Consider the following 22391-nt stretch of genomic DNA (forward strand, 5'->3'; position numbering starts at 1 on the left):
TGTGTGTGTGTGTGTGTGTGTGTGTGTGTGTGTGTGCGCGTGCGCGCGCGCACACAGAACTTGGCCGTGTGCGATACAGAAGCGGGAGGAGAATTGTAAACGCGCAACTATGTAGAGACAGAAATGACAGGCTGTTGTGTAAATAAGATAAATAACATTAGGCTATTTAGTTTGTTTAATAAAAGAACAAGGTATAGACCTGTTCTATAGGAAAGGTGACTTTAAATGACTTCTGTTGTGATCTGGCGCTATATAGAAAATAAAATTTAAATAAAATTAGGGCGCCCCCCTAATATAATGGTAGGGGAAACACTGGTCAGTCATGCTAGCTTGCTAACTTACCGTTAGCCTTAGTCTAGCCAATACCTATACAGCTACTGTAGCTAACGTTATGTAGAAAATTCAGTGTGGGGTAGCCCCGCGCCGTTGTCTGTGGTCAAATATATTCAGACTGAAATTAACTTTATAAGCATGTTGAATGTTGTTGTAACATTATAATGTTACTGTATGCATTAACTTTTCTTACTCTACCTCTTGGAGTGTGGCAATTGGTGTTTAAGGTACATCACTGCCCTCTCTACAGGCGTATGGTTGGTTTAATTATATCAAAGATTTACCAATAATTTATTCTATTTATATCAAAGAAAGTTATATTGATATAAGTAAAGTTATAATTTTATTGCCCAGCCCAAGCAAGACACGGGAACTTGCCTTGGGTCTTGAGGAGTTGTAGCATTTATTCACTGACAAATAGCCTAAATGGTACACACACTGCACTGCTGTGTTTTTTAAGTCAATTTATTGAACATGTTAAAGTAATACAAAATAAAATTTCTAAGCAATAAAAACAAAAACAGACGGGATCCTCAGCAACATATAAGCAACTAATGAGCAACTCAAATAATACTGTTCATGTTCAAAAGGAGTAGGAAGAAGTTAAACATTTATTATACTCCATGCGTCCACCCTCTCCCTCACTCTCTGCGGTACACTCATTATGTACACAGTCAGGCACCAAAATGAGCCTCAGAAATCTGTGTTGTGATTTGGTCCAGTACACACTGCTCCTATAGTAACTGGTGCCATATTGGCATCAGATTTTGGTGCCCAACCCTACTCACTGACATTAATGACTGTGTCCACCGTGTCCATCTTGCATTTTTACAGAGACCTCCCCATTTCAGAGGGCCCTTCCCTCCTCACCAGCAGCCACCTCCTTTCAACCAGCCCCCACCACCGCACAGTTTCGGACGCTTCCCACCACGCTTTATGCAGGACGATTTCCCTCCCAGGCACCACTACGACAGGCCGCCATACACCCCACACCGCTTTGACTATGCTCAGGGAGATTTTCCCGGAGGTGAGCACAAAGGCACAAAGTGATTGAACAGTAATTTCACTAATATGCACCTGTAAAGCTACTTGGTTTTGCACCTGTAATTGTATTTATTAACTTTTTTTGTGTGAAATATCTACCTTCATCAGACATGCCAGGTCCTCCTCCCCACCACCATCCCAATCAGAGGCTCCCTCACCCAGGTATGGGTGCAGACCATCCTCCTTGGGGTGGAGGTCAGCACCCGGATTTTGGCCCACCCCCACATGGCTTCAATGGCCATTCGCCCCACATGCGTCATCGACAGCATCCTGTGCAGGATGATCCCAGTCTGGTGCCCAATGTACCCTACTTTGACCTGCCAGCTGGTCTCATGGCTCCGCTGGTCAAAGTAAGTCACCTGCCTCTGATTTGAGGACAAGGGCATGACATTAGTTATTAGCTGGTTCATCTCTCAGCTGACATATTCACTTTATTGATACAAGAAAGCCATCATGATTTAATTCAACTTATGGAGAAAGAACAGTGGTAAAGCCTGGTGCAGCACTGCCACAGTGGCTTACAGAATGGACAGTGAAGTCATTTATAGAACACTTTTTGAGACAACTTCGGAAACAGACCAGTAGAAATTTCCAAAAAAATTATAATACCGGAGAAGACCAATCCACACCTGCCACAGTACTGTAGTTTTTAAATTCAAAATAGAAAAGTCTGATCTACAGTTAAAGAACTGGCTCACTAGATATATTTATCTATAACAGTCAACCCTACATGTCTTCTGATCCTCCTTGTAATGTCCTTTGCTCAGCTTGAGGACTGTGATTATAAACCTCTGGACCCTAAAGACATCCGGCTGCCCCCTCCCATGCCACCCAGTGATCGCCTTCTAGCTGCTGTGGAAGCTTTCTACAGCCCTCCATCCCATGACCGGCCCAGGAACAGGTACACACACACCTTGACAATGTCTGTAAAAACAAATCCACTTTGAATCCACTGTTACACCCGCAAACGTAATAACGGCCCACAAACGTAATAAACCACAAACGTAATACAAATCTGCAGCTTTGAATGTAATAATCCCGCAAATGTAATAAATTTCCCACAAACGTAATAGCAGCTGCCTACTACAAACGTAACACACAATTTTCCGCAAATGTAATAACTATTACATTTGCAGGAAATTATTACATATGTGGAAAGGTGAAAATCTAAACTGTAATAACTTCCCACAAATGTAATATGAGACTGAATAATGATCTTTGTGGTTGTTGTTTGTTTGTTTGTTTGTTTACTTATACACCTGCCAATAGTGATGCGTGTGTTGACAAGCAACCCGCAGGTCGGGTGGGGCGGGTCAGAAAGTGACAGAGCAGCATTCTGAGTAAGTTAGAAATAACTTACAGAAACACACACACACACACACACACACACACACACACACACACACACACACACACACACACACACACACACACACACTGGTCATTCCTTGTCAGTTCACAGAATTACTCTGTGGCAGCAAATATGTTGTTTAATTGGATTTATTGTATTTTCTTCTGCCTCTTGTTAATACGGATTTCTCTGCAGCATCTGGCCTACAGTACCTGTTCAGTACCTTGGACAGCGGCGCTGCGGGATGGGTTTGCTCTCATAGGGGGTCAGGTGCAGGTTGTAAGGTTTTAAAAACCATGGTTTACAATAACTTAATCCTCCTCCACTCAAAAATGTGTTTTCTTCTTGTTCCTACAGATGAATGTTTGAGCCTCACTGTGCAGAATGATGTATGTGCAGAGCTTGACACCCGAAGGCTGTTTTCACATTTATCTGCTGAAAATGCTCATGATTTTAAGGGCTAGGGCTACGAGCCTATGTTGGTGGCTTATGTAGCCTATGTTTGAACCATTTAATTAAAATATGTCTGCATATCAAAAGCCAAAATCTTGAATATGTCGTTCATTCTTTAGAAGGGCTACAAGCATGATTTGTGACATCACAAATATTTTAAAAGCCAGTCATTGTCCAATGTTCAACTTACACAAGTATGATGTGGAAACTTGAAGCCTCCGGTGCACATACACTGAGAATGAACTTAACAGTGAAACCTTTGGGATGAAGAATAAAATTGGCATATTGATAGATTCTAGCATTTTTAATGAGGGAGAAGGTGTAGATGTCATTTTAAGGATTTTAACAAGATAATTGAATTTTTTGTGGAAAAACTATATCATACATTATTATTCAAAGAGAAACATTTATATACGTTAAAACATGTCTTGAAGGAATCTTAAATGATTAAATTATCATTTATTTTCATAAAAAAAGATAACTTAATTGTGATAATAATCACAATTATTTTAATCATTATTATTACTATTATTATTATTTTTCTTTTAATTATTTCTTCCCCATATACACACATATACAAAATCACACTTACAATAATATAACTCGAACACACATGTACGCCCACAGACAGAGCTATGCTACTCTTTTCTTGTTTTAATTCATTAATTTTTGTTGAATTGATTCTTGATGCTTTGGCAATATTGTTGTTGTGATATTTACACCAATAAAGCAAATTTGAATCTAATTGAATGAATAAACCACAAATACTAAAAATCTGCAGCTTATACAAGTTGCTAACTAAATGTCTTCAACAGGCAATGACGTTTTCTTCCCACATATTCTTGTCCTTTAGATTCTTGCCTGTTTAGACTTACCGGGAAAGGGGTGAAAAGTTGTTCCAAAGTTGAACTGTTTTACCGCAAAGTGACCATTGCCTGCCCATCTTCTTTGTTTTTTTTGGTAGAGTTTTGATGCATACCCATAAATTCATTTATTTGCGGCAACTATCAAATAATTCATATTCAAATAATAATAAGTGGATGAGACCTTACATTACACACACAACTGAAAGGCTGTTTATTTAAAGTAATGTAACATAATGTATCATTTTGTCTGGGAAATTTTCAGTTACCTACATGGCAATTCTCACTTTCCTGCATTCACATAGGCTACATTAATTTAAGTTCACCAGTCATTAATTATTTGCAAGCCTTTAATTGTCAGTGTTCAGACAGTCTTGGTCCATGTTACTATCAAAAAGTACCAGTCTTAAATCTTGAAAAATGTTTTCATTACTTCATAGAATGAACGACATATTCAAGTTTTTGGCTTTTGATATGCAGACATATTTTAATTAAATGGTTCAAACATAGGCTACATAAGCCACCAACATAGGCTCATAGCCCTAGCCCTTAAAATCATACGAGCATTTTCAGCAGAGAAATGTGAAAACAGCCTTCGAATGTCAAGCTCTGCACATACGTCATTCTGCACAGTGAAGCTCACACATTCATCTGTAGGAACAAGAAGAAAACACATTTTTGAGTGGAGGAGGATTAAGTTATTGTAAACCATGGTTTTTAAAACCTTACAACCTGCACCTGACCCCCTATGAGAGCCAACCCATCCCGCAGCACCGCTGTCCGAGGTGCTGAACAGGTACTGTAGGCCAGATGCTGCAGAGAAATCCGTATTAACAAGAGGCAGAAGAAAATACAATAAATTCAATTAAACAACGTTTGTGGGCTGTTATTACGTTTGCGGGTGTAACAATTCACTTTCAAATCTGCTGATTGAATCCTAATCCTTTCAAATCCCTTATTGACACATGGAAGTTAAAAAAAACACAGCAATGATCTTTTGCTGAGTACAGCAGGGTGTACGCGGGATCTTAAAAAGTATTAAAAGTTGATAAATCAAATGTCGGAAAATTAAGGCCCTTAAAAAGTATTAAAAAGTCTTAATCGTGATTTTATGAAGTATTACATTTTCTTGGCATTCAAGCTTTGACAAAAAGTATCCATGAATGTATAACTTATTTTCCTCCTCGCGACTATTACAAACAACAGTGTGTAGGTAGACACACTCAGACTGCCACTCGGGGTGGGAGCTGAGCGAGAAAAAAAAATCCAAAGAAGTTAATAACTTCAAAATTATGGCGAAAGGGTAGTTTCTTGCAACCCTAGAATTAAGATAAAAATATTCACAAACGAAAAAGCACTTCTAGTTGCTGATAAGTAGTGTTTTACTTTTGATTTAACACTAAAATTTAAAACCCTTGGCGCGCACTGCAGTGCAAGCAGACAGATGCGCGACTCAGAGCAGCATGTGTCACTGACACCAGACTCAGAGCGCAGTGGACCGGTGGAAAATGTCACCATCAGCATATTATTTTACATCAATAAAATCTATTTTATCATTATTTTGAGTCACATTGTTGAAAGAATTTAGCTGTCTGTGTTCAAGCAGGATAATAGGTCTCCATTCATTGCACGTTGGGCTTTCTGTTTCCTTGTCGGAGATGTTTTCTTTTTTAATAACCAACCAAAAACAATCAATCAATTACAAACACGAACTGGAACTGGAACTGGAACATGAAATCTTATATGCCTAACAGACATTGCTTCTTGTTCTTTGAGTTTACATATGGCTAAAGGGGAAAAAACAACCGTAAACGTACAGCATGATTAGTGTTGCGTTCAAGGTCCCCCAAAAAAACGTGAGAAAAAAAAGGCTGAATATTCGTTTGTTTAAAACAAATATTATCTTGGAGGACATCATTGCACTTGGTTGACTATTTTTCTATGATCTCAGATGTAAATATTGCATGTTTCTTTCAGATAAAACACATTTTTGACTTGTGAATGAGTCAATGTAATTTCTTGCAATAATGAAAAAATACTGGCAATCATGTCCGCCTGGCACAAACCACATGTTTTGGACAGCTGTGAAGTGACAGAATGTCCCAGCATCATGGTTCTTATATTGCCAGATTCCAGAGAGTCTCCCCTCTTCATATATGGCAGAATATGTCTTCTTCCAACTTGCTATGGTGAGATACATGTAAAAATGTAAGAATTTAGTCACACGGATTTGTTTTTTTCATTGATATAAAAATTAATATAAAATACAGGCACATAGAAGGACATGGAATGATGGCAAATCTGGTTAGCCCAGATTGTCCTGAAAAAAACAAGATATAGCATGTGTATGTAGCCTTTATAATGACTGTGATATGAGCTTAAAAGTAAAGGCAGTAAAAATACCCCAAAAACGCCTAGGGCCCAAAGGGTTAAACGCTCCGTGCGGTGAACTAACGAGGCGGAACATAATTGGCGTCACTGCAAACTCTGAATCCATCGCAATGGTTCAGCATATTTACTTATATATAAACGGAAGTCAGAAACAGAAATTCGCCTCCTCAAACCGGAATGCCAAAAAATCGGGGGTCTGCCCCCAGAGGCTGCATCACCGTCTGCTGGAAGTCAGACGCCGAATACAGCCAATGGGTTCCGAGAATGGGCCTTGAATAGCTAATGTTGAGCTGTAGAGCTGTGTTACTTGTTATGACCTAAGGTGTATTTTAATAAACCTGCCTTTGGTTTAATTTATTCTTTCAAGCTTTATTCCTTCTCATTTTATCTAAATTCTTTTGTATGTTTGTGCTCCATAGATTTAATTGCAAACTACAACTGTTTAGTAAGTAAAAGATGTGTTGCTGCTAATGACAGCTTGAAGTGGCGATGAGGTCTTAAGGTGTTTTTTGGAAGGTCTTAAATAAAGTCTTAAAAGGATGTTGAAATTAACCTCAGGATTCCTGCATATACCCTGTAAAGACACTCACTATGTTTACATGTTTTAAAATACATGTAAACATGTTCGTCTGACTGTACTGACTGGAATTTTTCAGTGTCGGACTAACACACCCAGATAATGCGATTGGGTGTTGAATTCCTCCTGCATATATACGGTCAATCGGACCCAAACTAGCCTAGGTGCTCTGCACATGCTCCACAGTTTCCACCCCGGGCTTTGACCCTGAAGTTGAATAGCATTAAATGCATAACAGGAGAGGAAGCTGGTAATAACATGGCAAAATCCTCATCCAGAGCCATGTGTTTTTGGACAGATGAAATGAACAGAGCTGTAAAGTTGTCCACCATGGTACCAGTTTGCCACTAGCTAACTGTAGCTAACTTGTTTGTCAATTGTTTGGTCTGTGACGTAATATGTCAACCAGAAAAAGGTCTAATACTAACGAGCTGAAAGGGAGCATATCAGCACCTATCGTAGCAGGACATACTTAGGTCAATAAATCAATTCCCCTCTCGTGCATGTATACTGGGACAAGGATAGTAGTCCAGTTAAATGGTCTAGTCGAGCTGTAAGTGTAGCTCCACTTAACTGTGCATGTAAACGTACTGAGTGGCGTGCAGAAACCACATTAACCAGATTATAGCTCAGTTTTAAGTATCTTGCAATGAATGTTGCCTATTTTATGGCTCAACACTAACTTTTAAAATTGGTTGCCAGGCTGGCAACCAGGTATTAGCTTTTGGTTGCCATTTTTAATCACCTTGTGTTTTGAATAATTAAGATACTATGTTGTTATAGAGTTACAGTACACCCGCTTTGTAATGGAGATCGTGAAATTTAAAGAATGTTTAAAAGCTTTATCACAGTAACTGAACAAATTTTTTTATAGTTTTTATTTTATCAGATACTTTGCAGAATTTGAATCTTAATTTGCTTTGCCATTACATCTAAAACAGATCACCCTGTGTGCCTACAAGTAGATGCACCAATGTACATGAAGTGTTGTCTGGTTCTTGTTCTGGTCCTGACTATAACAGCAATATTTAAATATCACTAATGGAACAAACATGTCAGATGTATTCATTTTGAGTTGCATATTTTGCTGTCTGTCCCCATTTTTATATGTTAATATGTGGTAACCAAAGGCCAAGAATGGGTTGCCAGTTTGTATTTTTCGTTTTGCCATCTGAAACACAATCGAATGGTATGTGTTTTACTTTCTTTCTGGTCTATGACCCATTTTGGGTCAAAACTGCTATAGACCTCTGATCAGTAAGAGAGAATCATCACTAGAAACGTAGCTCAACATGGGACAGCCTGCACAAAGCTACTATTTATAATTCGCCAAGAGGCTGTCAGTAAAAACTGCAGTTTTATCATTCACTCGCCCATGATTTAGATAAATTGCAAAACTACACAGTACTAAACCTGCCTTCACTGAGGGGGTACTGTCTGTATTGTAATGCATTCTTTGGACAACAATATGATATTTGCCAATATTACAAAGTCTGCCACGATAAGGTTTCAATTTGGTGCAGTTCAAGGGCGTGTGATTGATATGAGACAATATTATATGCCCATTTAACACAGTGCCTGTGGATATTCTCATTTATCCAGGTCATAGTTATCTCAAGGCAATTGAATCAAACGCAACTGGACTTGGTTTTGTCTGAGAAGACGTTTCACCTCTTATCCAAGAGGCTTCATCAGTTCATGCTTGTCTGACTAGGCTGGAACTAGTCTGACAAACTGGTGTGGAAACAACCCAGGTATTTAACCTCTGGGGAGGTTAAATGATGTCAGTGACAATGATGTCACTGGTTCATTAGTGCTCCAATGGTGTGTCAACGACGGTCGTTGAAACTCCTGCTGCAACGGTGGTCATTGGAGTCGTTAGAGTCACATGAGGCCATTTGTGAACAACCATTGTTTTTAGAGGTTAAGCTGTTAAATCTCCTGGGCAAGGATGAAACGACAGCATTATAGGTGGGGGACAGGTGGTGTCGCAGACCTCCTCCTCTATTGAGAGATGGTTTTTCTAATTTCACATAGATGGCTTCTTTTACACCTCTTTCAAACCATCTGTCTTCCCTGTCCAAAATGTGCACGTTGCTGTCTTCAAAGGAATGTACTTTCTCCTTGAGGTGTAAATAGACAGCTGAGTCTTGCCCTGAAGAGTTAGCCTTTCTGTGTTGGGCCATGCGTTGTTTTAGTGGTCTTTTTGTTTCACCAATGTACAAGTCTGGGCATTCCTCACTGCATTGGACAGCGTACACCAGGTTGCTCTTCTGGGTGTGTGGTGTACGGTCTTTTGGATGTACCAGTCTTTGTCTGAGTGTGTTACTGTTTTTTTTTGTTTGTTTGTTTTTTTTTTAAACTTTTTATTTATGCTGTGCAATTCATACCTTCATATTTTCACAAATAGGAGATAGGAGAAACACACCTGGTACCAAAAGTAAGTCAAGTCGAGTCAAGCCGAACCATGCAGTGGGACTGAGGCATTAGCTTCTAATAGAAATTGCTATGGGTTATAGTAAACAGCTGGCTGTGGTTTGTTCCTCCACCAGTGAAGGCTGGGAGCAGAATGGCCTGTATGAGTTCTTCAGGGCCAAGATGAGAGCCAGGAGGAAAAAGGGACAGGAAAAACGCAACAGGTGAGCTTCCTTTTCTTTTGGATTTTTTCCTCTTGTTCTGACTCTACATGTTTCACACGTGTTCAGACCTTACAGCTTGTGCATGTGCTTTGTTATTGTCTATCAGAATGCTCTCTGTATGTTCAGTTATAAGACCTATTTACAGAAGCTTCTGAAGAAATCCTATCCTATCTTATCTCAGTTTAAGATGACATTTAGGATTGTTGGTATTAGAGTAACATGTCCTAACTGCATTTAGGAGAAATTACTATCTTATCTTAGGATAGGAATTTAGCTAATACAGAACTGTCCTAACATAGGGATTTCTGAAAAGTTTGGATGGCACAGACCCTGTCCTAAATAAAACATTACTGCTACAAATGGCAGCAACACTACTGTTGAGCTCTGTGAGGGTATGACAATGAAAAAGTCTAAATGAAAATGAAAATCCCTCTTCCTGTAACAATTTATTATTTTTTTTTATTTAAGGTTTAGTGATCAGGAACAATGCACATTAATAAAACATTTTTAAAAAAATGTAAACAAACCTTCCCCTCTCCCCCTCCCCCCTTGGCTCACTCCTTCCAGTGGTCGTGGTGGCAGTCGCTCCAGGAGTCACTCTCGCAGCAGAGGGAGATCTTCATCTCGCTCCAGCTCTCGCTCCTCAAAGTCCTCCAGGTCACGGTCTCGCTCGTCTCGCTCCCAGTCACGCAGCCGCTCCCGCTCCTACTCACGATCCAGGTCACACGCATCACTCTATCACACAGACATGTGTATGATACTTTTGCTAGGATTAACTATTCTTAAGCCAGATTTATACTTGTATGTCAGCTCTATGCAGAGCCCACGCCATAGCCTATGCACGTAGCCTACCCCGTTGCGAGCATTTAAACTTGTGTGGTGGTGTGTCTGTGTCACTCTGCAGTTACACCTCCAAAGCACTAGTCAGTGGTGGGGATTCTGTGAAGTGCTGTAAAGTTTAGTCGATTCAAAACACACATTAAACACATTAAATATGGCTTCATAGCGACAATGTCAAACAAGTACAAAATTAGCTTCATTATAACTCGTAGAATTCACAGACAAAGCACTTGTCATTTGCTGGATAAATTTTCCCCACAAATACAACCTGCTAACATTATTAGCTCAAGCCTATGACATTTTACATTGTCATAGGCTTGAGCTCTCCAAGTGTTGCAAAACAATGTTATTCGGTATCTGTTAAAAGCACCCCTTTTACAAGAGCTGGTCTACTACCTGTACATTTAAGAGTAGAACAACTTAAGCTGAACCATATATTTAACATTGTTAATGGTCATGCCCCCAAATATTTATGCTCTAATGTAACCATGGTCCACACGCAGCATAGTTATAACACTAGGGCCAGCATCCGCTCCTGCATAGTTCCTAGAGCTAATAATGCAGCTAAAAATTATTTCTTTTATACTGGTATCATGGCATGGAATAGTTTGCCAACTGCTACAAAACGGCTCTCATCATGAGGGATTTTTAAAAGACAGGTCAAGCAGATTTTATGGAATAAGGTGGATATTTATTGATGAATTGGATAGTTTTTACAGCAGTTTTGTTTCTTATTTATTTTGTTTTATGTGATGTCTTTTTCCCCCTCCTAATTACTGTGTATTTTTAGTCTGAGTTTGTCTGCTTCTTGTTTATTTGTTTCTTGTGTGTAAACACCAAGGACCATGCTGGAAATAAGTATTTTACTTTAGCATGTCATCCTTTGGATTACTGTCTTATTGTCTTCCAGAAATCAATCAATCAATCAATCTTATGAAGCCAGAATGAATCACACACAAGACCTAAAATGCTATTTTGTGGGGGCCTAATTGTCTTCACAAATTATTGTTTCTTATCTCTGAATAAAAGTCAATAAAAGCTTTGTTTCCACTGAAGGTAATGGTTTTCAGCTTACAAAAGTAACTGGAAGTCTGCGTCGCTGCAACATACAGTTACATTTAGGTATGCATCAGGCTACATCGTAGGCTCTGTGTGGACACAGGTACAGTGTTGGTTTGATGCAGAAGTATAAATCCCACCTCGGCAGAAAGTGAAGTAAGCAGTTTGGGACAGACAAAGATAGAAGAAGCAGGGCTGATCTTGTTAACAAATTTGCTAATGGCCATGTCTTAACATACTTCTCTTTAGGTCCAGGAGTAGATCCAGGTCATCACAGAGTCGCTCTCGCTCCAGATCCAGATCCCATTCACGTTCACCTGCCAAGAGACGCCGTGGCCCCAAATCCCAGAGCTCCTCCCCTCCGTAAGTCCCCTTTGAATTTCTTTGGTAAGATGTTTTCATGAAGAGCCTTTTTCTGCATAGTGCAGAATAGATCACCACCTCTACTGTTCTCTACAGCTCCACATCAGTGTTGGGTGCCCCTCCCTCCAAACTGACAGCAGATATCAGGCTAGGAGAGGAGAACAAAGGCCATCAGCTGCTGATGAAGATGGGTACGGTCTTTTTGTTCTCATTATTTCAACTGAACTGAACTCCGTTTAAACGGACAACAAATTCCGAAACACACCATGTACAGGTGCATCTCAAAAAATTTGAATATCATGGGAAAGTTCTTTTTTTTGTAATTTAATTGAAAAAGTTAAACTTTAATATATTCTAGTTTCATTACACCTTTTTTTTTGTTTTAATTTTGATAATTACAGCTTGCAGCTAATTTATTAAGAAGTAATCATTGATAAATGAATAAAACACTTGAATTAATAAACATGTCCTAAACTAATGCTACTACACAAACACCAGTACTGTGCTAACATGGGTGTGTGAAAGTAGTGGTAAATCTGATGTTTCTTACCAAACGTATGTGTGTCTGTGTGTGCGTGTGAGTGTGTATGTGTAGGTTACTATAAGAGGAAAGAGAGAATGAGAAAAAGTAGTGCAGGCACTCGAAATCAGCTTGAGGTAATAGTGGCCGTGGAGGGACACAATGGTTGATTTGGATCAGTGCGAGGGCATTGAGCTGCAGGTATCGAGTAACTGCTGGGTCGCTCTTCATTTCTCTGTGGATCCATGGGGTGTTCAAAACAAATGTAAAAAAAAGGGTGTTTCCTTGTCCAGCGAGTTAAGAACTGTGGCCTAGGGCAATTTAATTCAAATGTTTGAGGTGCTCCCTTACAGTAACTTCTGTGCAGAAAGCTGGAGCTTCCATCCAAAAACTTGTCACATGGGGATTACTGAAGGGCAGCGACACACTGCAGCAATTAAGGTCTCAGTGAGGTCATGGGATTCCGCCTGACTCCACCTGGGTCCGGCCAGGCTCGCCCAATGGGGTGTGGAAGCTTAAATTTTGGGAGTGAATTACACCTGTAATTTACTGGACCAATGGGAGATATGGCGCTCTCCTATTTTTTTTAAGCTTAGTCCCAGCATTAATAACACCAATCAAAAAGGATTTACAATATAGAAATGTCAACCTTTAGAAAAGTATGTTTATTTATGCACCCAATACTTGGTCTTGGCTCCTTTTGCAGTAGTTCCTGCATCGAAGCACTGTTGCATGGAGGCGATCAGTCTGTGTCGCTGTGGAGGTGTTATGGATGCCCAGTTTGCTTTGATCTGGACTGTGGGTCTGTTGTCTCTCATCTTCCTCTCAACAATACCCCATAGATTCCCTTTGGGGTTCAGGTCAGGCATGTTTGCTGGCCACTTAAGCACAGTAATACCATGGTCAGCAAACCAATTGCAAGTGGTTTCTAGCACTGTGGGCAGGTGCCAAGTCCTGCAGGAAAAAGAAATCAGCATCTCAATAAACTGTGTCAGCAGACGCAAGCATGAAGTGCTCTGGACTTGACTTTAGACTCCATAAAACAGTAGACCAACAACAACAGATGACGTGGCGCCCCAAATCATCATTGACTGTGAAAACTTCCCATTGAACTTCAAGCAACGTGGATTTTGTGCCTCTCCACTCTTCCTTCAGACTTTGGGACCTTGATTTTGCAATGGAATGCAGAATTTACTTTCATCTGAAAAGAGGACTTTGGACCGCTGAGCAATGGTCTAGTTCTCTTCCTCCTCAGCCCAGGTAAGCTGCTTCTGACATTGTCTGTGGTGCAGGAGTAGCTTGACACTAGTAATGTGACACTTGTAGCCCATTTCCTGGACATTTCTGTGCATGGTGGCTCTTGATGCACTGACTTTATCCCCAGTCCACTCCTTGTGAAGCTCCCCCATGTTCTAGAATCTGCTTGTCTTGACAATCCTATAAAGACTGCAGTCATCCCTGTTGCTTGTGCACCTTTTCAATCAATCAGTCAATCAATCAATCAATCAATCAATTTTATTTATAAAGCCCAATGTCACAAATCACAATTTGCCTCACAGGGCTTTACAGCATACGACATCCCTCTGTCCTTTGGACCCTCACAACGGATAAGGAAAAACTCCCCCCCAAAAAAAACCCTTTAACGGGGGAAAAAGGGTAGAAACCTCAGGAAGAGCAACTGAGGAGGGATCCCTCTTCCAGGACGGACAGACGTGCAATAGATGTCGTACAGAACAGATCAACATAATAAATTAACAGTTAATCCGTATGACACAATGAGACAGAAAGAGAGAGAGACAGAGAGAGACAGCGAGAGATGCAGGACAGACAGTAATGACAGTAGCTTACAACAACATTAATGAAAGTAATAATATTATAATTATAGTTCTGGTTACTGCGGTACAGTATGTTGAAAGTATATATTAATATCTGATAGTATACATGTGTGACAATAATCATATGTGTATAATAACAGTAGAAGTATGACTAATGATAACAGCAGCAGCAGGAGGCATCTGGCAGGACCACGGCAGCAGCACAACCACACGTCACACTATCCAGGCACCACTGCAATACGAGTTAACCTGAGAGACAGTGAAACACAAAGGCTCCAGAGAAGAAGCCGAGTTAGTGACATCCAGAGTGGCCAAGTTAGCGAGAGAGAGAGAGAGAGAGAGAGCTGAGCCAGCCCTAACTATAAGCTTTATCAAAGAGGAAAGTCTTAAGTCTAGTCTTAAATGTGGAGACGGTGTCTGCCTCCCGGAACGCAACAGGAAGATGATTCCACAGGAGAGGAGCCTGATAGCTGAAGGCTCTGGCTCCTGATCTACTTTTGGAGACTTTAGGGACCACGAGTAACCGAGCGCAGAGTTCTGGTGGGATAATATAGCACTATGAGCTCTCTAAGATATGACGGAGCTTGACCATTTAGAGCTTTGTAAGTTAACACTAGGATTTTAAATTCAATTCTGGATTTTCCTACCACACTTTTCCCTTCCAGTCAACTTTCCATGACTATGCTTTGATATATCACTCTGCAAACAGCCAGCCCTCTCAGCAGTGACCTTCTGTGGCCTTCTAGAATATATAGAGTATTCACTGAAATTCTGAAATAACTGAAAAGATACAGTACAGGCCAAAAGTTTGGACACACCTTCTCATTCAATGCGTTTTCTTTATTTTCATGACTGTTTACATTGTAGATTCTCACTGAAGGCATCAAAACTATGAATGAACACGTGGAGTTATGTACTTAACAAAAAAAGGTGAAATAACTGAAAACATGTTTTATATTCTAGTTTCTTCAAAATAGCCACCCTTTGCTCTGATTACTGCTTTGCACACTCTTGGCATTCTCTCCATGAGCTTCAAGAGGTAGTCACCTGAAATGGTTTTCCAACAGTCTTGAAGGAGTTCCCAGAGGTGTTTAGCACTTGTTGGCCCCTTTGCCTTCACTCTGCGGTCCAGCTCACCCCAAACCATCTCGATTGGGTTCAGGTCCAGTGACTGTGGAGGCCAGGTCATCTGCCGCAGCACTCCATCACTCTCCTTCTTGGTCAAATAGCCCTTACACAGCCTGGAGGTGTGTTTGGGGTCATTGTCCTGTTGAAAAATAAATGATCGTCCAACTAAACGCAAACCGGATGGGATGGCATGTCGCTGCAGGATGCTGTGGTAGCCATGCTGGTTCAGTGTGCCTTCAATTTTGAATAAATCCCTAACAGTGTCACCAGCAAAACACCCCCACACCATTACACCTCCTCCTCCATGCTTCACAGTGGGAACCAGGCATGTGGAATCCATCCGTTCACCTTTTCTGCGTCTCACAAAGACACGGCGGTTGGAACCAAAGATCTCAAATTTGGACTCATCAGACCAAAGCACAGATTTCCACTGGTCTAATGTCCATTCCTTGTGTTTCTTGGCCCAAACAAATCTCTTCTGCTTGTTGCCTCTCCTTAGCAGTGGTTTCCTAGCAGCTATTTGACCATGAAGGCCTGATTCACGCAGTCTCCTCTTAACAGTTGTTCTAGAGATGGGTCTGCTGCTAGAACTCTGTGTGGCATTCATCTGGTCTCTGATCTGAGCTGCTGTTAACTTGCCATTTCTGAGGCTGGTGACTCGGATGAACTTATCCTCAGAAGCAGAGGTGACTCTTGGTCTTCCTTTCCTGGGTCGGTCCTCATGTGTGCCAGTTTCGTTGTAGCGCTTGATGGTTTTTGCGACTCCACTTGGGGACACATTTAAAGTTTTTGCAATTTTCCGGACTGACTGACCTTCATTTCTTAAAGTAATGATGGCCACTTGTTTTTCTTTAGTTAGCTGATTGGTTCTTGCCATAATATGAATTTTAACAGTTGTCCAATAGGGCTGTCAGCTGTGTATTAACCTGACTTCTGCACAACACAACTGATGGTCCCAACCCCATTGATAAAGCAAGAAATTCCACTAATTAACCCTGATAAGGCACACCTGTGAAGTGGAAACCATTTCAGGTGACTACCTCTTGAAGCTCATGGAGAGAATGCCAAGAGTGTGCAAAGCAGTAATCAGAGCAAAGGGTGGCTATTTTGAAGAACGTAGAATATAAAACATGTTTTGAGTTATTTCACCTTTTTTGTTAAATACATAACTCCACATGTGTTCATTCATAGTTTTGATGCCTTCAGTGAGAATCTACAATATAAATAGTCATGAAAATAAAGAAAACGCATTGAATGAGAAGGTGTGTCCAAACTTTTGGCCTGTACTGTATATTACACTTTTTTACTGCATTGCAATTTTTTGAGATGCACCATTCCAAGATGGAATGAAATTACTCAAATATTCTTACTGAAAAATAAATAAAATGAAAGTTAAATGCTGTATATCCTGATCTGTAACTTTCCTCCTGTTGTTATTGTGTCCCCCTATCTGCTGTAGGCTGGAGTGGTTCAGGTGGTTTGGGGGCCAAAGAACAGGGAATCCAGGATCCCATCAAAGGAGGCGACATCAGGGACAAATGGGACCAGTATAAAGGTGTAGGGGTGTCACTGGATGACCCTTATGAGAACTATCGAAGGAATAAGAGCTACAACTTTGTCGCCCGTATGAAGGCAAGAGAGGAAGGTAAAAACACAGACTTCTATGCTGGATTTGAAACGCAGTTCCATGCTGCTTACATTTAACTTTTGTCTGGGTATTACATTTGTGGGGGTCATATTTTATCCAAAAACAAGGCATTTACATTACACAACAGCACATTTTATCCGTTAATGAAGCAAGAACTGGAAAAAGGTATTGAATTATACCTGATCTTGTTGGAGCTGATGTAATTTTTATGAAATTATTAGATTACAATGCTCTTTGGATTACAATAATTCTGCAAGTCTAACTCTTCACTTCTTTCTTTTCATGATTCAGTCAATCGGGAACCTCAGGAGGCCCCTTCAACTGACTAATGTCATCAGATAGCATCAGACAACTCCTTATCTTCCCTGTCGCTACGTCCACTGAGGATCTCACTGTCAGTTTTCAATCCAGGATTGTAATCAGAAGTCCCAAATCCTTTCTATTTACTCAGAGACCAGAGTGATGAGACAAAAGTATTACCACAGTTGTGAAACCTTTGAAGGAGGGCAAACCCTTTTTGCTCTCTGATCAATCAAGAGCCTGGATTGATGTGTCAGAGCAAAAAGCATCATATTTGCAGATTGAACAGTCAGCACTAAAACTAGTAACACTGCAAAGCTTATCAAGAATTTGTCATTTAGCAGTCTTTGCAGGGACATTGGAACTAATGAAAAAGATTTGTTGCAGTACTTACTATTTCACTCCCAGTGTTTCTGTATTTTTTTAATCGGTCTCTAAAATGAATGTTGGACCTCCTTCAGTGTGTAGGCTGATAACAGAGGGCTGACACAGACTGTGCCTCAACATTTAACAGCTGCAGAAACAAATGAGACAAATGGTTAAAAAATTAAAATACAAAAAAGTGAATTGCTCTGAATATTATGGAAGTTCTTTTAAAAGTTAGTGGACAGTCTTTAATTTGTGTATGAATGTCAACATTTGAATGAAGAGGTGTGTTAAATGATTTTAATTGGGGTTTTACAATATTGTTTTCTTTTGTCTCCCTGGAGTTGCTGAGTTAAAGGGTCAGTCAACCTGAATCAGAAAAATAAATAAAAATCTCATTTGCCTCTCGTGGTATCTCCAATAAAATGCTTTCAGTTTTATTTGCTTGGGATTATGAAAAAACAAAACAAATATATATATCTTACTATATAATGAAGAAAACTCTGTCTGTGGGTGTGTCGGTCTGTGTCTCTGTTCCACGTTTTTCTCCTCACTGACTTGGGGTCCGTTTCACAAAGCAGGTTCAACAAACTCTGAGTCTAATTCTGAACTCTGAGTTGATCTACTCTGAGACAGGAAACTCTGAGTTTCCGGTTCCAGAACAGCTGATATGAATCAGTTTAATCAACTCGGAGTAGTTTCACCTGAAGTTAAGCGTGTTAAGTCATTAAGTTATTAAGTTAAGCGCGCACCACAACTATAAAAAGCCAGCATCAATGGAGCCCCGATTCGACGAGTCACCATGGCGACGGGGAGGACTGCGTTTTTCACCCCACTAGAATTAGAAATCTTGATGCGCTCATACTGCGAGTTTGAACACGTTTTCAAAAAGAAGTGCAACACCGCTGCAGCTGCAAAAGAGAGGGAGACAGCGTGGGAGAATGCATAACGCCGGATTTCCACTGGATGCATGTCCGTTGCGGAACGGCAGCGCTGGTTATCCGCTGCTTGCTCCGCCGTCCGTCAATACCCACCGGCTGCGTTCGCTGTGCGGTGCGGTGCGGTGCAGCTCCGCCGGAAGACATGTCGGTGCACTGCCATGATTATGTAGTTTTTAAGGTGTAGTGCAGGGAAATATGATCCGCCGTGAACACTGTATTTTATTTTGAAAATTAACTGGATGTTTTATTGTGTTTCTGTGCACGACTTCCTGCCCCGCACGATCTGCTCTGTGCTGAATTTCTGCGTTGTGCTCCGGCGTCCGGCAAAAATAGAAGTCCTGCGTATCTGTTGCAGAGGGCTCCGGAGTGCTGGAGCTGAGACGGAGCCGGAACGCAGCACAGCTGCAATCAGTATATATGTACAGTACAGGCCAAAAGTTTGGACACACCTTCTCATTCAATGCATTTTCTTTATTTTCATGACTATTTACATTGTAGATTCTCACTGAAGGCATCAAAACTATGAATGAACACATGTGGAGTTATGTACTTAACAAAAAAAGGTGAAATAACTGAAAACATGTTTTATATTCTAGTTTCTTCAAAATAGCCACCCTTTGCTCTGATTACTGCTTTGCACACTCTTGGCATTCTCTCCATGAGCTTCAAGAGGTAGTCACCTGAAATGGTTTTCCAACAGTCTTGAAGGAGTTCCCAGAGGTGTTTAGCACTTGTTGGCCCCTTTGCCTTCACTCTGCGGTCCAGCTCACCCCAAACCATCTCGATTGGGTTCAGGTCCAGTGACTGTGGAGGCCAGGTCATCTGCCGCAGCACTCCATCACTCTCCTTCTTGGTCAAATAGCCCTTACACAGCCTGGAGGTGTGTTTGGGGTCATTGTCCTGTTGAAAAATAAATGATCGTCCAACTAAACGCAAAACGGATGGGATGGCATGTCGCTGCAGGATGCTGTGGTAGCCATGCTGGTTCAGTGTGCCTTCAATTTTGAATAAATCCCTAACAGTGTCACCAGCAAAACAGCCCCACACCACCACACCTCCTCCTCCATGCTTCACAGTGGGAACCAGGCATGTGGAATCCATCCGTTCACCTTTTCTGCGTCTCACAAAGACACGGCGGTTGGAACCAAAGATCTCAAATTTGGACTCATCAGACCAAAGCACAGATTTCCACTGGTCTAATGTCCATTCCTTGTGTTTCTTGGCCCAAACAAATCTCTTCTGCTTGTTGCCTCTCCTTAGCAGTGGTTTCCTAGCAGCTATTTGACCATGAAGGCCTGATTCGCGCAGTCTCCTCTTAACAGTTGTTCTAGAGATGGGTCTGCTGCTAGAACTCTGTGTGGCATTCACCTGGTCTCTGATCTGAGCTGCTGTTAACTTGCCATTTCTGAGGCTGGTGACTCGGATGAACTTATCCTCAGAAGCAGAGGTGACTCTTGGTCTTCCTTTCCTGGGTCGGTCCTCATGTGTGCCAGTTTCGTTGTAGCGCTTGATGGTTTTTGCGACTCCACTTGGGGACACATTTAAAGTTTTTGCAATTTTCCGGACTGACTGACCTTCATTTCTTAAAGTAATGATGGCCACTCATTTTTCTTTAGTTAGCTGATTGGTTCTTGCCATAATATGAATTTTAACAGTTGTCCAATAGGGCTGTCAGCTGTGTATTAACCTGACTTCTGCACGACACAACTGATGGTCCCAACCCCATTGATAAAGCAAGAAATTCCACTAATTAACCCTGATAAGGCACACCTGTGAAGTGGAAACCATTTCAGGTGACTACCTCTTGAAGCTCATGGAGAGAATGCCAAGAGTGTGCAAAGCAGTAATCAGAGCAAAGGGTGGCTATTTTGAAGAACGTAGAATATAAAACATGTTTTGAGTTATTTCACCTTTTTTTGTTAAGTACATAACTCCACATGTGTTCATTCATAGTTTTGATGCCTTCAGTGAGAATCTACAATGTAAATAGTCATGAAAATAAAGAAAACGCATTGAATGAGAAGGTGTGTCCAAACTTTTGGCCTGTACTGTATGTATATATATATATATATATATATATATATATATATATATATATATATATATATAAAGATAACATAACATAAAAATAACTGCAGTCTTTGTTATTTAATAGCCGCTTAAATTAAACAATTTTTATAGGGCAAGTAAAAACTGACTTTGGGCAAGTAGATCTCTGACCAACTTCCCGACCGGGCAAGTGAAAAAAAAATCTTAGCATTGAACCCTGACATTGCATATGCACTGTAGCACAGAGCTTCACAGCTGGTTGCAATCTAAAGTGTTGTTTCGGAGTAAATCTGCAAAGAAAACACACTGATCATCTGTAAAGAACGATATAAAGGATATATATAATCTAAATGATCATATTCATATGAATTATAAAATATGCATTCCATGCTTACTTATTTCACATTTTTGTCAGACAGAGCTCTACTTGTGATTATAAAGAGCAGAGGAGCAGACTTGCTTGCTGACTGGCACAGAGAAATGAGCATCTGGTGTGAGCAGTTACGCAACTGTTTTTGCCACAGTTATCACTGCGCTTCCGTGTCCAGTGTGAACATGGCAAAAGAATCCTTGTTTTTTTTTTTTTCACTACTGATTATTGTGATACTTTTTCATGTCATCAGTCTTATGGAGATGTGAGTCTGTCATTTAGTTGTAGTAAGGAATCCCACAAACCAAACGTCATAAATGTGAGATCACTTGTATTTTTTCGCAACATCTCTTTTCTTTCTCTGTAGAGATATAGGGCTCTAGTTTCGCAGGCCGGGCGAGGCGGGGGTGCAGCACACCTGCGCTTTGCTGACTGGGTGTGGCCAGGCGGATTTTGCAAGTTTGGCACACCGTGCGCCTGGCGCAGCTACTCCTCTTTCCCACCTGCGTCCCTCCTACCTGCGCAAGTCGGAAAGAGGGAGGAGAGAAGGCGTGGAGTGGGTCTTACACACATCACGCCAATCAAATGAGCCCCTCTCCTTGCCCTTAAATGCGCCGCGCAAAGGCGTAATGAGAGTTTACTCAATTCGCCATGGCAGAAGAGAGCAGCAGCATCAGGTGGCCAAACTTCTCCCAGGAGGAAAGTGATGTTTTGGTCCGGGAGGGCCAAGCTTGCAGTGTCCGAATATATGGAACTGCGAGCAGACCTCAACGGGCTGATGATGCAAAGGTAGCCTGGGAGGAGGTCACCACAATTGTAAATCACTGAGCGCGGTTACATGCACACTAATAAACCAATCATTATCTGATTTCTGGAGTTACCTGATTATTCAAGTGGTCATGTAAACAGCATAATCCGATAGGCTTTATCAGATTAAAGCCATTATCTGATTATGAGAAATCAGATAAACACACCTAGCTTTTTCCCCAATAGTCAGATCATTCGGTGCATGTATACTCTTTAATCTGGTTTCTTTCGGGTTTTGCTATTTTGTACTCCCACTCCACTACATTTTAGAGGGAATTATTGTACTTTCTACTCCACTACGTTAATCTGACAGCTTTTGTTTCCTTTCAGATAAAGATTTCACATAAAATAATATATTTTTATATTCTCAGTGTTTAAATTGTCACTTTTATTTTATCTTACTTATATGTTATGCACTTTGTGTGACAAGTTTATATACAATACACTTGTATATTGCACTTTGCAGTACTTTTACTACGAATCTACCCAAAGTATGTAAAATTGGCACATTGAT

The 22391-nt window shown here is 40.7% G+C and overlaps 1 protein-coding gene across 4 annotated transcripts in view; it reads left to right on the plus strand.

Moving 5' to 3' along the window:
- The window catches only part of cherp (calcium homeostasis endoplasmic reticulum protein), a 58004-nt gene extending 39868 nt beyond the window's left edge, over window positions 1–18136 (plus strand). For all 4 annotated transcript variants that reach the window (XM_033621884.2, XM_033621885.2, XM_078169070.1 and 1 more), the window contains 9 exons: window positions 1168–1360; window positions 1486–1727; window positions 2145–2278; window positions 9565–9651; window positions 10219–10371; window positions 11800–11913; window positions 12010–12104; window positions 16856–17041; window positions 17336–18136. In XM_033621884.2, coding sequence (XP_033477775.1) covers window positions 1168–1360; window positions 1486–1727; window positions 2145–2278; window positions 9565–9651; window positions 10219–10371; window positions 11800–11913; window positions 12010–12104; window positions 16856–17041; window positions 17336–17373 — 1242 coding nt within the window. In that variant the 3' untranslated portion in view covers window positions 17374–18136. The remainder of the gene's footprint in view (window positions 1–1167; window positions 1361–1485; window positions 1728–2144; window positions 2279–9564; window positions 9652–10218; window positions 10372–11799; window positions 11914–12009; window positions 12105–16855; window positions 17042–17335) is intronic.
- Window positions 18137–22391: the final 4255 nt, after the last annotated feature.

This window comes from Epinephelus lanceolatus, chromosome 6 (genome assembly GCF_041903045.1).
Source record: "Epinephelus lanceolatus isolate andai-2023 chromosome 6, ASM4190304v1, whole genome shotgun sequence".
NCBI classification, from domain to species: Eukaryota; Metazoa; Chordata; class Actinopteri; order Perciformes; family Serranidae; genus Epinephelus; species Epinephelus lanceolatus.